Source organism: Myodes glareolus, chromosome 27, assembly GCF_982192425.1.
Source record: "Myodes glareolus chromosome 27, mMyoGla1.1, whole genome shotgun sequence".
NCBI lineage: Eukaryota > Metazoa > Chordata > Mammalia > Rodentia > Cricetidae > Myodes > Myodes glareolus.
Window position 1 is genome coordinate 31,590,987 of NC_142052.1, and position 15,298 is coordinate 31,606,284.

At 37.1% G+C, this 15,298-nt stretch overlaps 1 protein-coding gene across 1 annotated transcript; it reads right to left on the reverse strand.

Annotated features, from left to right (window-relative positions):
• Nucleotides 1-2,680: 2,680 nt before the first annotated feature.
• Nucleotides 2,681-8,724, reverse strand: LOC148117676 (uncharacterized). Its single transcript, XM_087902365.1, is given in 5 exon segments — nucleotides 2,681-2,800; nucleotides 2,945-2,984; nucleotides 2,986-4,086; nucleotides 4,173-4,340; nucleotides 8,612-8,724. Coding segments are annotated over 5 exon segments (1,542 nt in total).
• Between the last annotated feature and the right edge of the window lie 6,574 nt (nucleotides 8,725-15,298).

A 15,298-nucleotide genomic window follows, 5' to 3' on the forward strand; every position in this document is an offset into this window, starting at 1 on the left:
ATATCCCCATACTCCCAAATTACTCAAGAGAACTTGTCTTTTTCTACTTCCCATGTAGATTAGATTTATGTATATTTCTCTTAGGGTCCTAATTGTTGTTGAGACACTCTGGGATTATGATTTGTAGACTGGGTTTCTTTATTTTATGCTTTAAAACCATTTATGAGTGAGTGCATGTGATAATTTTATTTCTGAGTCTCAGTTACCTCACTCAAAATGATGTTTTCTAGTTGCATGCTAAAATATCACACAAAGAGCTGAGAAGTGGGGACACACACCTTTAATCCCAGCACTCAGAGGCAGAGGCAGAGTTTGAGGCCTGCCTGGTCTACAAGAGCTAGTTCCAGGACAGGTAGGACTGTTACACAGGGAATCCCTGTCTTGCAAAAATAAAAACAACTAAAAAAAATCCAACAAAAGACCTCAGGTTTGATGTTTTTATTACATTTATTTTCAACTAAAATCCTATGATCTCAGTACCCACTTTCTGCCATTACATTTTCTTTTTCCTGGTCCTACAAGAACAGTTTTTTTTTTCTGACTCTCTCTTACTTTCTTTTTTAATTCCTCTTTCATTTGTTCCTTTGGTGTGTAGGTATGAAAAATTGTAAAATACAGAAAAATAACTTGAGATAAATCTACAATAAATAGCTGTAGTTGTTAGATTCAGTGACTGTGACAAAGATATCCATGAGAACAACTCAAGGACAGAAACAAAGCAGAGGTTCAATAGGTCCAGTCAAAGATTCTGCTAATGCAGAATCCCAACTCCACTGTGGAGGACTATGTTAGAACTTCATAGGAATTCTGTGCAGGGGTCATTTGAGGTCACACTCTTGCTGACATGCTTGGCAGGCCAAGTAAGGAGTAAGCATACCTCCTCTATCATGCTAATAGTCAGTCCTTGAGTACACAGAAGTGCACTAGAGTTCACTCGCTATGATTAGGTTATGCTTTTTCTCCTGATAAAGTGTTTGTATATAATACAGCTAAAGATATTCCCATGACAACAGGCTTCTGGTTTAGAATAACTAGGACACAAAACTCTTGAAATAATTTGTAACAAAGTTGGTAGTTTCTGAAACTATTTCCAGTATTATGAGAACCTAGCTTGGACAGTGATTTGAGTATTATTAAAGAGCTCTGGCTTTGCAATAAAGTATGCAGTAGTATCTTCTACCCTGCATCCCTTATGTTCTGATTTCTGTGGCACTACCCAGAGTCATCCATAATGGAGGTAGTTGGAAGGGAAACCCAACTATTGGCACCTGAAGCAGGGACACTGAAAGAATGTCAGGAGTGTTGGATAATAAGAAAAGTAACTACAGAATAATGGGACAGGGTAACTTTTCTCTGTTTCTGTCTATGCCTAAGCATTGGCTGGAAGCTCATGGCACCCATGTATCTATATCAGACTTAGAGATGTGTCTTGAAACTATCAAGGAATATAATCCTTGGTTTCTCTCAGATGATAATTTAATGGATATGGAAAATTGGAATTGGGGTCAGATAAATGTGGAGAAAAGGCTGCTAACTAAAGGACAGGAAGGACCTTGTGGCCAGATACTGACTGACCATTTGTGCTATGCTTTGTTCTGTATTTAAGGAAGTTCTGAAATAAACCCTGGGCTGTTTGGCTACTGCTTCAGCATGACTGGACACACCTCCTGATTCCATCCTGTCTTCTGTTTCTTCTGACTTTTCTTTGGCCACAAGGATCCCCTATCCAGGAACCCTAGCTCACCTTGTAGAATCAGCTCATACATGTGACATCGAGCTGTGCAGATTTCTGGGGAGGGGTGTCTACATAGGGACACCGCAAATTCCAATGGTGCTCTGAGGTGCATTAAGAATATCCTGGGAGTATCAGCAGTTGTAAAGTGTAAATATAAAAAAGAGGTTAGCTGCACAGCATGAAAAACAAGAAAGGAGTAACTCGAGTATAATTGTAAAATAAGTAATAGTAAAATAAGAAGTAATTTGTATATAATTTTCAAAAAGTTAAAAATAGGCCAAGAAAATAGCAAACAGCTGTTTGTGCATTACTTATAGATATTTTAAAGGTCAGAGGTACTAAGGAAGGACAACAATAATTGCCTCAGTTTTTGAAATGTATAAAAGGTATGTGCTCCCATTTCCTCCAAAAAGAAGTATAAATCTAGAGCTTTAAAAAGTTGTATGTGAATGAATGAATGCATGTTTCCTTGGTCTGTGTTTTGACTATTACTGCATTGCTGTTTTATGTGATTATGTTTCTAAAAAAGTTAAGTGGTACCCAGACCTGCTTGTCTGTCATTACTGTACATTTTTGCATATTCACCTTCTTTTGTATCCTGAAAGAGATGAGGCAGGCAACCTCTGCCTTTTTGCTTCTAGAAATTTTTATTGGCTCAGTTCCAGAACTTTGAGTCCCAAAAGAAAACCGTCTCTAAGGAGAGGCACGACACTGATCACCTTCCTTCATTATTCTCTAGACCACAGCCTGCTGGCAGTTCTGGAAGAGGAAAGGGGTGTATGCACATGCTCACTTGAGCAGAGATTCTACAGAGACATGCTCGTGCAAATGGGGCAGCAGCAAAGAATTGTCTGCTTGCAGTTAAAGAGCGGCAGGCATGTTAAACAAAAAATCTTTGACCGTGGCTAGAGAAGTTAAAAGTGATCCATCACATCTGGGATGAGCTCAATTCTCATAAGGGTTTCCAAACGAAAGTAACAATTGTATGTCAGCACAACTCGAGGAGCTTTTGAAGCATTCCAGTGAAAGAATGTCTTCACACAAATCTCCAATCCAGAGATTTATCTGAGAGGGAAGAAACCAAAAGCATAAATACCCCTGCCAGTGTGGAATGGGGCAGCTGCATACTGAATTTGCATATGGCTCATATAGGGCTTCATAAAACCAGGGGACATCAAAGGAGATTTTGAAGGAGGGAAAAGGCCTTACCACATTGATTACATTCATAGGTTTTCTCTCCAGTATGTGTTCTTTTATGCAACTGAAGATGACTGAGACGTGCAAAGGCCTTACCACACTCATTACATTCATAGGGTTTCTCTCCAGTATGTGTTCTTTTATGCCTTTTCAGATTACTGTGAGCTGCAAAGGCCTTACCACAATGATTACATTCATAGGGTCTCTCTCCAGTATGTGTTCTTTTATGCTTTTGAAGATAACTGTGCTGGGAAAAAGCCTTACCACATTGATTACATTCATAGGGTTTCTGTCCAGTATGTGTTCTTTTATGATTTTGAAGAGCACTGTGACATGCAAAGGCCTTACCACACTGATTACATTCATAGGGTTTCTCTCCAGTATGTGTTCTTTTATGCTTTAGAAGGGCACAGTTTTCAGCAAAGGCTTTACCACACTGATTACATTCATAGGTTTTCTCTCCAGTATGTGTTCTTTTATGCTTTCGAAGACTACTGTGCTGGGCAAAGGCCTTACCACACTGATTACATTCAAACGGTTTTTCTCCAGTATGAGTTCTTTTATGATGTTGAAGATTACTCTGAGTTGCAAAGGCCTGACCACACTGATTACATTCATAGGGTTTCTCTCCAGTATGTGTTCTATTGTGCTTTAGAAGATCACTGTGACTTCCAAAGGCCTTACCACACTGTTTACATTCATAGGGTCTCTCTCCAGTATGAGTTCTTTTATGCTTTTGAAGATTACTGTGCTGGTCAAAGGCCTTACCACATTGTTTACATTCATAGGGTTTCTCTCCAGTATGTGTTCTTTTATGATTTTGAAGAGCATAGATTTCAGCAAAGGTCTTACAACACAGATTACATTCATAGGGTTTCTCTCCACTATGTCTTCTTTTATGCTTTTGAAGATTACTTTTAGTTGCAAAAGCCTTACCACATTGATTACATTCATAGGGTTTCTCTCCAGTATGTGTTCTTTTCTGATTTTGAAGATTACTCTGATCTAAAAAGGCCTTAACACACTGATTATATTCATTGATTTTCTCTCCATTATGTATTCTTTTATGTTTTTGAAGATCAGTTTGACATACATAGGTATTACCACACTGATTATATTTATAGGGTTTCTCTCCATTTTGTATTATTTTATGACTTTGATGAATTTCATAAAGAACAAACTCTTTGTCACCTTGATTGTATTCATTGTGTTTTTTTCCAGTGTGTTTTCTTTTAGGCACTGAATATGACTGTGATAAGTAAAGGTTTTACCACACTGTTTACTTTTAGAGCGTTTTTGCCCAGTATGTGTTTTTTCATTCCTTAGAAGGTGAGTGTCATAAGACAAGGCTTTAACACAGTCAGTATACACTGAAAGTTTCTTCTCACCATTTTGATTTCTTTTAATCCTACAAGGATAATTGGCACACATAAAGCTTTACCACATTCAAGACACTGTTGAACCTTATATATCCCTATGAATTAATTTTATAACTTGTTCTAATTCTAAAAGGACTTAGGTATTAACATTTCATAATTCTGTTTAAAATCATGCTTGGTCTATAATTAGAGGGTCAGTTTGCATCTAGGAAAATAAGTACAATGATAAATTCCTTTGTTTTGTGGTTTACATATTTTCATTTACAATAACATTTTATATGATATTATTCACATTTTTGAAGACAACTGAATACACTCAGAGATTTACCAAGTTTACTGCATTCATAAATTTTACTCTACTGTGAATAATATATATTTGCTAAGTGAACTAGGACATTCAGATGTATTAGCAAAAACCTAAAACTCATGGGGCATTTTTGTAAAGTTTATATATTTATAATGATGGTAGAAAACAATCAGTATTGTATACTTGAAACAAATTCAACAAGTATACTCTACATGGGAACTACTTATTATCTTATGTTTGTTCTTCCCAGTGTAGCCATCCCATTGCCTCAGAGATGAGAAATCCTGTAGACTAACACAGATCACATTCATAAAGTAACTACTGTTATTGTATAACTGTTGTTACTCTGTAACTGTTGTTAATGAAAAACAAAGCAGGAGTTACAGAACAATTAGGGTCATGTTAGGGCTTGGAGGGAGCAAAGAGAAGGTGTATATGATACAGGTTTAATCACAAAAATCATTTTGAAAAGTTGAAACAGACTTTATGATCATGTGCTCCAGAGACAAGGGATTTGTATTAGAGCCCATTAAAGATGTCTTATATATTTTCTCTGAAGATGAACATATTAATCCAGAAAAGTAACAGTTCTGTTTGGCAGGACCAATACATTTGAGCCAGTTCTTCTATTTTGGATGAGATACTATAAATATAGCAATTATGTTTAAAGATAAGGTCTGTAACTTCCCCAGATTCTTGATTGCCATGGTCTGTGCATGGCCAGCAATGGTCAATCAGGATAATCACACCACATCTACAATGGACTGCTGATTCCACATAAGTTATCTCAACTACTGTTGAAGGAGGAAAGCTCTCACCCTCCATCCATCTTCTCCCTTTCTGCACTGTGTCTCCACAGCTTCAAAGTTGGTCAATGAGCTCTAACCTTGCACAAGTCCCTCTTCTTCTTAGTCCCCAATAAAAGCCAGAAAGATTAGCAGACACTCATTAACTGTTCTATTGTTCTTTCTCATTGCTAGTCAAGGCCAAACCTGGAAGGAGCTACATGTTTCTTTTCCAAGCACTGGGAAATAGAGACAGGCTTAGGTGTTCAAAATGATTCTCAGTTAAGTAACATGAGGCAAGGCTAATCTATAGGAGACACTGCTCTACACAGAAATCAACAGTCACCATCAGGAGAGAAATGAAATGAAACTAGTAATGACTTAGAAACATTGGAGAACAGAAACAAATAAAGAGCAGCAATACACTTAAATTAAATATTTGAAAATGATTCCAATATGTGATTTCTAAAGTGATAAAAAATACTACACTTTTAAGATTAAATGAAACTTTACTATATTGACTTTGAAAAAGAATAGGCCCTTAGCTAAAAGAGAGGACATTATAAATAAGAGATAGATTGATGTTGTCCATATGCATATGTTGGCTGCTGAGATCTCAAACCTGACAAGGAGAGTTACAATCAATGGCCTGTTTTCCAAATCTCTGAGAAGACACAACTGTGTAAAGCAAGATCATTCATATCTGCATAGGATTGTTTCCTAATTGCAAATTCAACATTCATTGGCTCACAATAACCTTCCCAAAGTGTTCACCCCTCACTATCTGCTCTGTATTCATTAACAGGGAATTAATTAAAATAAAACATATTTGGAAATTACAAAATCAGGTACCCTTTCCTGATCTGGGGGATCTCTCCTTGAACCTGGGATCCCATATATAATCAAGTCTCCTGTAAACCCTAAAATGACTCCCTTAGTTGAAATATATTCTTCCCACAAAATCATTTCCCTTACTACAGTTGGGCCCTTTTTTGAAAATGGTGGCACCAACAGCTGATTGCCTATGTTGTGACCCCTGCAGTGTACACAATAAATTATTCCTCCTATTCTGTTCTGAAGACAGAAGGAAAGCTCCATATGCAAATCTTTTTCTGTGACTCCATTGGATAGTCAACTACATGACTCAAATGCATAATTTAAAGTTGTGAGGTTGTACCATATTTTTGTTTAAGAATTTTGAAAGTTTAATATGGAGGACAGCAAGGTCATTGCCCTGGACAACAACAGACCAAGGCCCCCTAAGTCAATATAACAGAAGTTGTCCCAGAAACAATTTTTCTAACAAGATGGAAGTGCAGATGTTCTAGAACAGATATGCCTTTCCATTGAGAAATCACTTCACACATTTAGAAAATTAATAAAGAAAAATCTGTTTATTGATGGCATGCTTCCATTTCTGGCTAATGCTGAAACAGGAGCCAGCTAAGATAGATTTTGTGTTCCACATATTCCATTATTGCTAAATGTCCTTTAGGTTCAGGCTCCAGGGTACACTTAGAGGAATTGAAATAGCAACAGACAAATTGCCAGGCTAGACAATTAGGCAAATGGAAGAGTTACACATCAAACATATTGTCAGAATGATTTCTTAAGTACAAGAAACAACAGCGCATTCTTCACTGACAGGGTTCTGAGGTGAAGGTCACAGGGAATGAGAAAGACAGGACAAAAAAATTGTAAAAAGGATAAAAGCTAGGGTGAGGAGGTCTTGGAGAAGGAATGTCCTATGCTTTGTAAGCTTCTTAAGCAACATATCCTCTTGCCAGGCAGTGCTGGCACATGCCTTTAATCCAAAGACTCAGGAGGCAGAGCCAAGTAGTCTCTGTGAGTTTGAAGCAAGCCTGGTCTACAGAGCAAGTTCTTGAATAGTCAGGACAGTCTAGGATAGTCAGGTCAGTCCTACAGAGAAACTCTGTTCAAAAAACAAAAACAAAAAAGTAGGGAAGAAAAGCATCGTGTATCTTGTATACTTCCAGGGGAGAAATGGAAGGAAATGGGAGAATTATCAAAAGTCAGTAGAAACAATCACACAAATTTAGGAGGAAGCTACTCAAACAATTCTACACAAAGGGAACACAGGGAATCTCAAGACCTTTACTAAGTGCAGAGTGGCCTTGGGGTGACACCCACAGTTCCATATGGTGGGAAGATTTAGCACCTTCCCCTCCCCTCCCCGATCATTACCGCTTTTTCAAACATATTCCTGGTTTTAGAGATGGAGCTGTGTTTTATTTTCAATGCATTGGCCCCTTAGGGAATGTTCCCAAGAATGTTCTTTCTCCCTGCGTGAGATCCTAAATGAAAGCCTCGATTGATGATGTCAGTTCTTATCACAACCCTATTTTACTTTTCAAATATTTGTGACTTGATGTCATATTGCCCATCTGGCAAAACTATGCTTTTCTCAAAAAGAAAACAGGAACTTTAAGGCACACCGGGCCTTAAGGTTGTTTGTGACCCTGTGAGGCCTCCATGAACAGCTTGTTAGAGTCCTCTTTTGATATGCAGAAGGGCCCAGTGACTAGTTTTAAATCAGTGACAGCTTCTTTGTAATGGTTTGGAGACAAATATCTGCAAAATACTGGTGAACAATGCATGCCCGAGCATCCTAATCTCTACCAGTACTGATTAGCATATACTTAAATTTTGGGTGTTTTAGACACAGCTGTCCCTCAGCTAAATTCTACTTTGTGAGACTTCCCTATTTCCTAAGCATTGGTAAATACTCTATATATCAACAAATCTCCTCTTCCACATTACAGCATAGCAGTGGCATGCTACCCAAAACACGAGAATCCTTTGATAACCTCCACAAATTTAAAATTAATGATGACTATATGTGAAGGTTAAATGAAAAATAGTGAGTGTCAGAAAGATACTGGAGAAACTAGGCCTCTCTGAGTTTGTCAATGTGTTTTCATGAATGCATCAAGCCTGCAGAAATTAACAAGAAAGATGTTTGTACACACATCTCTCTGCTCCCAACTCTCTAAACAAATGAAGCCTGCAGAGCAGTTATTCAGAGGCCTGCCTGCAGGTCCACAAATTAGCAAGGACCACATGGGACTTCATGACACAGCGAATATCGTGGCAAGTTTCCATTCAGATCCAGGGAGAATGCACCAAACTGTCTCCTATACCTCACCCTCTGCTCCTCCCCATCGGGAGCCTGCATTCCCTCGCTCACCATATTGCTGTTTCCCAGCTCGCCAAAGCTCTCAGTTCCTCATCTCCCTGTATCAGCAAACGCACCACAGTACAGGAAACCGCTGGCACCAGCTTCTGAGGAAAACCAATCATGAAGGTGGGTCACAGGAAGAGCCCTGCACCATTTCTGACTGGCAGGCCTCCTGGAGGGCCTGATTAGTTACCAAGGTCTGAGTGGCAAGAACACCTCCCAAAGGTCTATAGTGTGATTAAAGAGACAGCACAAGGGTTGCTGTCCGTTCTTTTCTGCCCCCAATCAGAGGTCTTTTCGAAATCTGCCAAGATAAGCATTTCAATAGCACTTGTGCCTGTCTCCAGTAGCAGACACTCCCACAATCCTGCACTCCATAGGAACTTTGCCTTTTTTCTCAAGAACACAATGTGGCTAGCTAGCTTGTACAGTACACTATGCTAGGTGGGTGCAGTGATTTCCTGTCCTACATGTAGAAGGCAGCTCAGAATATTAACTACTAAAAGAGTTTTAAGATCACAAAAGGAAATGTTTGTTGTGAGATTTCATGCTGAGGTCATATATACTGAAGGTACATTTTACCAGGTAGTCACAGGGATTTCAGACAACCGTGAGAAAAAAGCAGGAACCAGATTGCAAAAAAGATCTTTCCCCCACTAGAAGACTGGGTGATTCTTTATGACTACTATTTGTGGTACAGTACCTTGGGATTAAAGTTAATGGAAAACTACAACAGTCTTATCCAGGAAGAAAGACAAAGTCACATACCTATCAGAAATGAAGGTATGAGTCACTTCTCTAGAAAAAGACCTAAAACCATGTGATGCAGAGGGTGAAAGAAATGCAGAACGTGTAGTAGAAAATGACTGTTCTAAATACCGTCCAAGGCCATGTGACTATAGCAGAAATGAAAACTTTAACTGAGATGAGTGCTTCGACTCTATTTTGTTGATAATGCATTTGTATGATTATTTCTCTATTATTTCAATTCCTTATCACATGCTGCACTATCAATTAAGAGAATATCAGTGGTTATCAGAAGTAATTTTGAAACACTAGAAAGATGTCCTCCAAGGGACATTGTCACTATTTTAAACATATAATCCATTAGTAATTGTATTTAGTATGTTTACATTATTTTTTGACATAATTACAACCAGGTTATTGCTTTCTATTTGGAAATTAATAAGTTAATATGATTATATGACAAGTTGACAAGGGATGCATTGTGATAGCTTTTCTTGGTTATAAAGTTTACTACATCTGGAATAAATTATAATTCAGAAATGGAGGGTACAGTTTTTATCTGAAACACAAGGCAAGAAGACAACATGACTTTGATCCAAATAGTGAGTATTGATTAAACATATCTTTAAACTAGACCTTGAGGCTAGAAGACACACTTTAACCTGGGTCATAACTTCTGCTGTGGGGTGATTGGAAAATAAAGGTGGGCTGTCATTTCTCTCTCTGCTTTCCCTCACTTTGTCAACATATGTGGTTCTTCATTGTCATTGAAGTCTACTTCTTTGAGATTCTAGCAAACACAAAACAGCTGGGAAACCCGGTCTTGTGAGAATGAGCAACGCCTAGATTCTTAGACTTTCCATTTAGAGCCATTGTAGAACTGAGATCTGTAAGTTATTCAAATTAATCCCCATATATTCACACATACATAGCTGAGAGATAGGGAATGACAGAGACAGAGAGACAGAGAGATAGACAGAGAGAGAGAGAGAGAGAGAGAGAGAGAGAGATTTAGTCCATAATTTCTGTAACTCTAGAGAACCCTGAATAATAAACTGGGATGTCCAGTCAGTTAAATTTCTATACAGCTAGTTCCTAGTTTTTCAATTTATACTCTAACTACACATCTGAACTCTTTCAGCAAATACTTCAATACCACATTATATACATTTACAGAAAACAACCTTTTGTATTGCAATAAGTTAAAGAATATGGGAAACCATGAATCATAGGGTTGAGTGTTATTTCTGATGAAAAATTTATTAAACAGTAAGAACCATTAGATCCATGACAAGATTTGGTTAATTGTTTTGATCAAGGTAATTGGTACTTGTTAGTGGAAAGCTATTTACCGATTTAATCTTGCAGTCATTTGGTCACATCTATTAAAATTTAAAATTAAGCAAATTGATGCTTAAAAGGGAAATACCATCATTAAAGCTCCAACTACCAAGAAATGAGAAATTAACTTCTGTCCCCATTTCTAAAGCCACATTTAGAATTGTAATTGATTGATGGGCTGGGCAGATGACACTGTGGGTAAGAATACTGACTGTTTTTCTAGAGGACCCAACCAAGTTCAATTGTCAGCACCCACATGGAACCTCACAACTGTGTTTAGCTCCAGTTTTAGGGGACATGACACCACCACACAGACATACTTGGACATGTAACACGAATACACATAAAATAAAAATAAACCAACTTAACTGAATAAACATACTGAATGAAATTCAGCATCACTTGATAAATGGAAGTATCTTATTCCAGTATCATCTCAACTAAAGTGATTTTAGAGGTATGTGTGTATAGTTTAGTTGCTAAAGCAGAAGATATAAAATTAGAACCAGAGTCAACCATAGGAGTTAACAAAGAGCTTCCAATCAGATTTTAGGGTGTGTTTAAATCAGATATTCAAATAATTCAGCAAGAACAGTTGTCTCGATTTCCCCTTTAATAAAGAAAGCTATCCTGGCAGGTAAAAATAAAAAGCTTTTAAAGGATGGGTTAATAATTATATTAGACTCTAAAAAATAAAATGAACAAGAAAGTTTTGTTGGCTCTTTGGAAATTAATGGATTAATGAAATTTATTTTAAATATCACTGTAGCACAAATTCCAATTGTTCTCAAATATAAAAAGCCATAGACATTGAGAAACATCAGAAAAATAAAGGACCATCACTATAAAGCTCTTTTACCTCTATAGAATTCTTCGACAGAAATGGGAAAAACCTGTCTCCATGAATCCTCATACTGAATGCTGTGGGTTCCATTTCCCTCCCACCTTAATCCACTGAACACCAAAAACCACCTGCCCCACTGTGAAGAGCACTGCGCTTTGAATTTCAGGCCTCCTATGACTGAATAATCACATTGATCATATTAATTTCAACACAGTGTGGTCAATAACTCAGGCATATTCTGTTAACTCTCACATCTTCACCCATTTCTATTAGTCTATGTATTGTCCCCTGGCCATGGCATTACCTCATTTTCTACATGTCTTCTTTCCTTGGCACCTGACTGGTGTCTGTTTGACTCCACCTACTCTCTCTATATATTTCTGTTCAGATTTCCTCTCTGGTTTTCCTCTTCAAAACCACTGATCAAAAGAGCATTATTCATCAACTAATTAAAGCAACACATGTACAAAAGGATATTCCACATCACTCATCTACTTGGGAATGTGATTGTTTTGTTCTTAAATTTATTTACTGCTGCCTGGGAGTGATTGCATTTTCATGGGATCCTTAAAATAAAAATGTGGGTTAATCATCACATTTTGGGAGAGGTAGCTATGTCACTTTATGTTCAGTCTCTGTGTAATGGACAGGTCTCAAGCCCTGGCTAAAGTAGTCCATGAGGCTGGGTCATCTTAGCTAGGTACCTCAAAATCTTCCTGATCAGTTTGTATTCCAAATAAGATCTTTAGGTGGTGTTTTTCAGCTTTGTGCTATTATCATAGTCCTTGTGGAATCTTCCTTGTTGAGAGTCATCATTCTTTTGAAGACTTCAAAGTTTGCTGTTAGTCATAGACATGGTTCACTAGAGAAAAAAGATAGAGACTCAAACTCGAAATCATATATGGGGAGGTAGTTAGAGTTAGCCCTCAAGATGACTATTAGTATCATGATAAAAATTTAAAATATATACATGTATATACTAATCTCAACAATTTTGAGATAATATTCAAACCTTAAGAACCACATTTAGGAATAAAAATAAGATGAAGATTAGGAAGTCAGTCACAATAAAATAGTTCCTAAATTTTTGTTTTCCTTTTGTCCCATGCCTGACCTCTATAGTTAATTTTTATTTTTTTCCACATTCTGGTCTTCACGCAAGCTTTATTTCTTAGGTCACATAGAAAATCTCATGTCATGTATTTTCACTTTGACAATATAAAGTAACTTACACATCTTCAACACACAATCTGTACTGTGATCTCTCTCATCCACAAAACTTGTTGTCTAATGGATAGTCGCTGGCATTTGCTTTTATTTAATGTTTGAAATATTTGCTGTTTCCAAAATTTTTTGTGTGCATAAATTTGTAGTTGCTTTTTATTTACTCTTTGGGGACCCACCACCCAGCTCCCCAATAAATACATAGAGATTTTCATTTAATTATGAATTCCCAGTCTTGGCTTTGCTTGTTACTAGGCAGATTTTCTAACTTAAATTATCCCGTTTCTCATTAACTGCTTTTTTCACTGGGAGTTTTATTATTCCTTGATATATATATTAAGGAATAATACACACACACACACACATATATATATATATACATATATATATATATATATATATACATATATATATATATATATATATATATATATCTTTCCTTCTGAATCTGCTACTGACTGGATGATTGGGGTGCTGTCTCGTGGAGTCTTCTTCATTTCTCTCTGTTCTGAACTTTTAGATATCTCTTACTCTTTATTCTCTCTGCCCACCTTCCCCACATATTTCTCTCTCTTGCATAGCTATTGATTGATAAGCTCTATATTAGATTAATCAGGTGTTTCAGGCAGGCAAATTAACAGAACATTATAGACTTAAACATACGAAGGAAAATAACACATGTTTTCATCATTAAACAAATATTCCACATCATAAATGCATGTAACACATCTAAAGATTATATTTGTAATATAAATTAATCCATAATATAGTATAAGAAAGATCTGTGGTTTCAGTGAAATTTAGAGTGACTGAACTCTGACAATGGTAAGATACATATGTTATGCAGTGAGTTGTAAATCAGAGTCTCAGAAGGAGCCAACTATAAATGAATGCTATGATTGATAAACAGTAATAGAACTTAAAAAATAATTGTAATGGCATTCTATTCTTTTTGTGAAGATTAATATGTCCTGCAAATGTGGATATCTTCTGAGTGGAAATTTAATAGCTTGTGGCAAGGACAGTATGTATTGCAGAAATGATTTATTGAGTATTAATGATCAGTAGTTGAGATGGTGCTGGCTCCCAGAGTATGTGTGGAGAATTCAACCTGTGAAGAATTTGGGCTTGTCTCTGTAGTTACTTAATTAGAATAAGGGAGAGTATCCAGTATGCTTTTGCTACTAAGTGCAGTATCTGGGAGGATAACTTATATTGTATCTTTCAATAAAATGTAAGCATTCATGAATGAAAACTTATATGTCAAGGATTGGTTTGGGGGGTATATATGTACTTAATTAAAAAGGAGTTCATACTCTACTGCCTAATTGTTTTGTAATACTTGTGTAATTTACAATGAATAGAAAAATATTATGAAGTACACAAATGAAAAATATTTTTATCAAGATATCATGGTTCCTACTGTTTGATTTATTTCATATTTAAGAAAAATATTCCTTATTTTTCTTTATGCTATTGTGAAAAAAATATAATTTCAACCTGGTTTAATTTAAAGTATCCTGAAAGCACAGCAAAGTAAAAACCACTGACTTTTTGTATTGGATGTGCTGAATTTACAATCTGAAATTATTTCTGAGATAGATTTTACTCACATAATTTCTCTAAATAGTAAATAATTGTGTATTTAATAAAAAGAATTTAATAGTATTTTAACAGGCTGGTTTATTTATTTATTTATTTATTTATTTATTAAAAATTTCCACCTCCTCCCACTTACCTTTTCCCTCCCTCTCCCCACCTTTCCTTCCCTCTCTAGTCCAAAGAGCAGTCAGCATTCCCTGCCCTGTGGGAAGTCCAAGGTCCTCCCCACTCCATCCAGGTCTATAAAGATGAGCATCCAAACAAATCAGGTACCCACAAAGTCAGTCCATGCAGGAGAATAAAAACCCAGTGCCATTGTCCTTGGCTTCTCAGTCAGCCTTCATTGCCAGCCACATTCAGAGGGTCCAATTTGATCACATGCTCCATCACTCCCAGTCCAGCTGGTCTTTATGAGCTCCCATTAGATCAGTCCCACCATCTGAGTGGGTGGACCCACCCCTTGTGGTCCTGACTTCCTTGGTCAGGTTCTCTCTACTTCTGCTCCTCATTTGGACCATTTGGAAGCTAAATTCAGTGCTCCAATGTGGGTCTCTGTCTCTATCTCCATCCAATGCCAGATGAAGGTTCTAGGTAATATGCAAGATATTCATCAGTGTGGCTATGGGACAAGGCCAGTTCAGGCACTCTTTCCTTTGTTGCCTAAGGAATAATCTGGGGACATCTCCTTGGATCTGGGTAGCCTTCTACAGTCAAGTCTCTTGCAAACCCTAAAATGGCTACCTTAATTAAGATATTTACTTCCCTGCTCCCATATTCACCCTTCCTCCATCCCATACATCTCATTCCCCCAAGCTCTCCCGAATCCTCCCCTTCTCACTTCCCTCTACCCATCTCCCCTTACATTCACCCCCCCACACCCCCATGAACCCAAGTTTTGCCTGGCAATCTTGTCTATTTTCAATATCCAGGAGGATAAC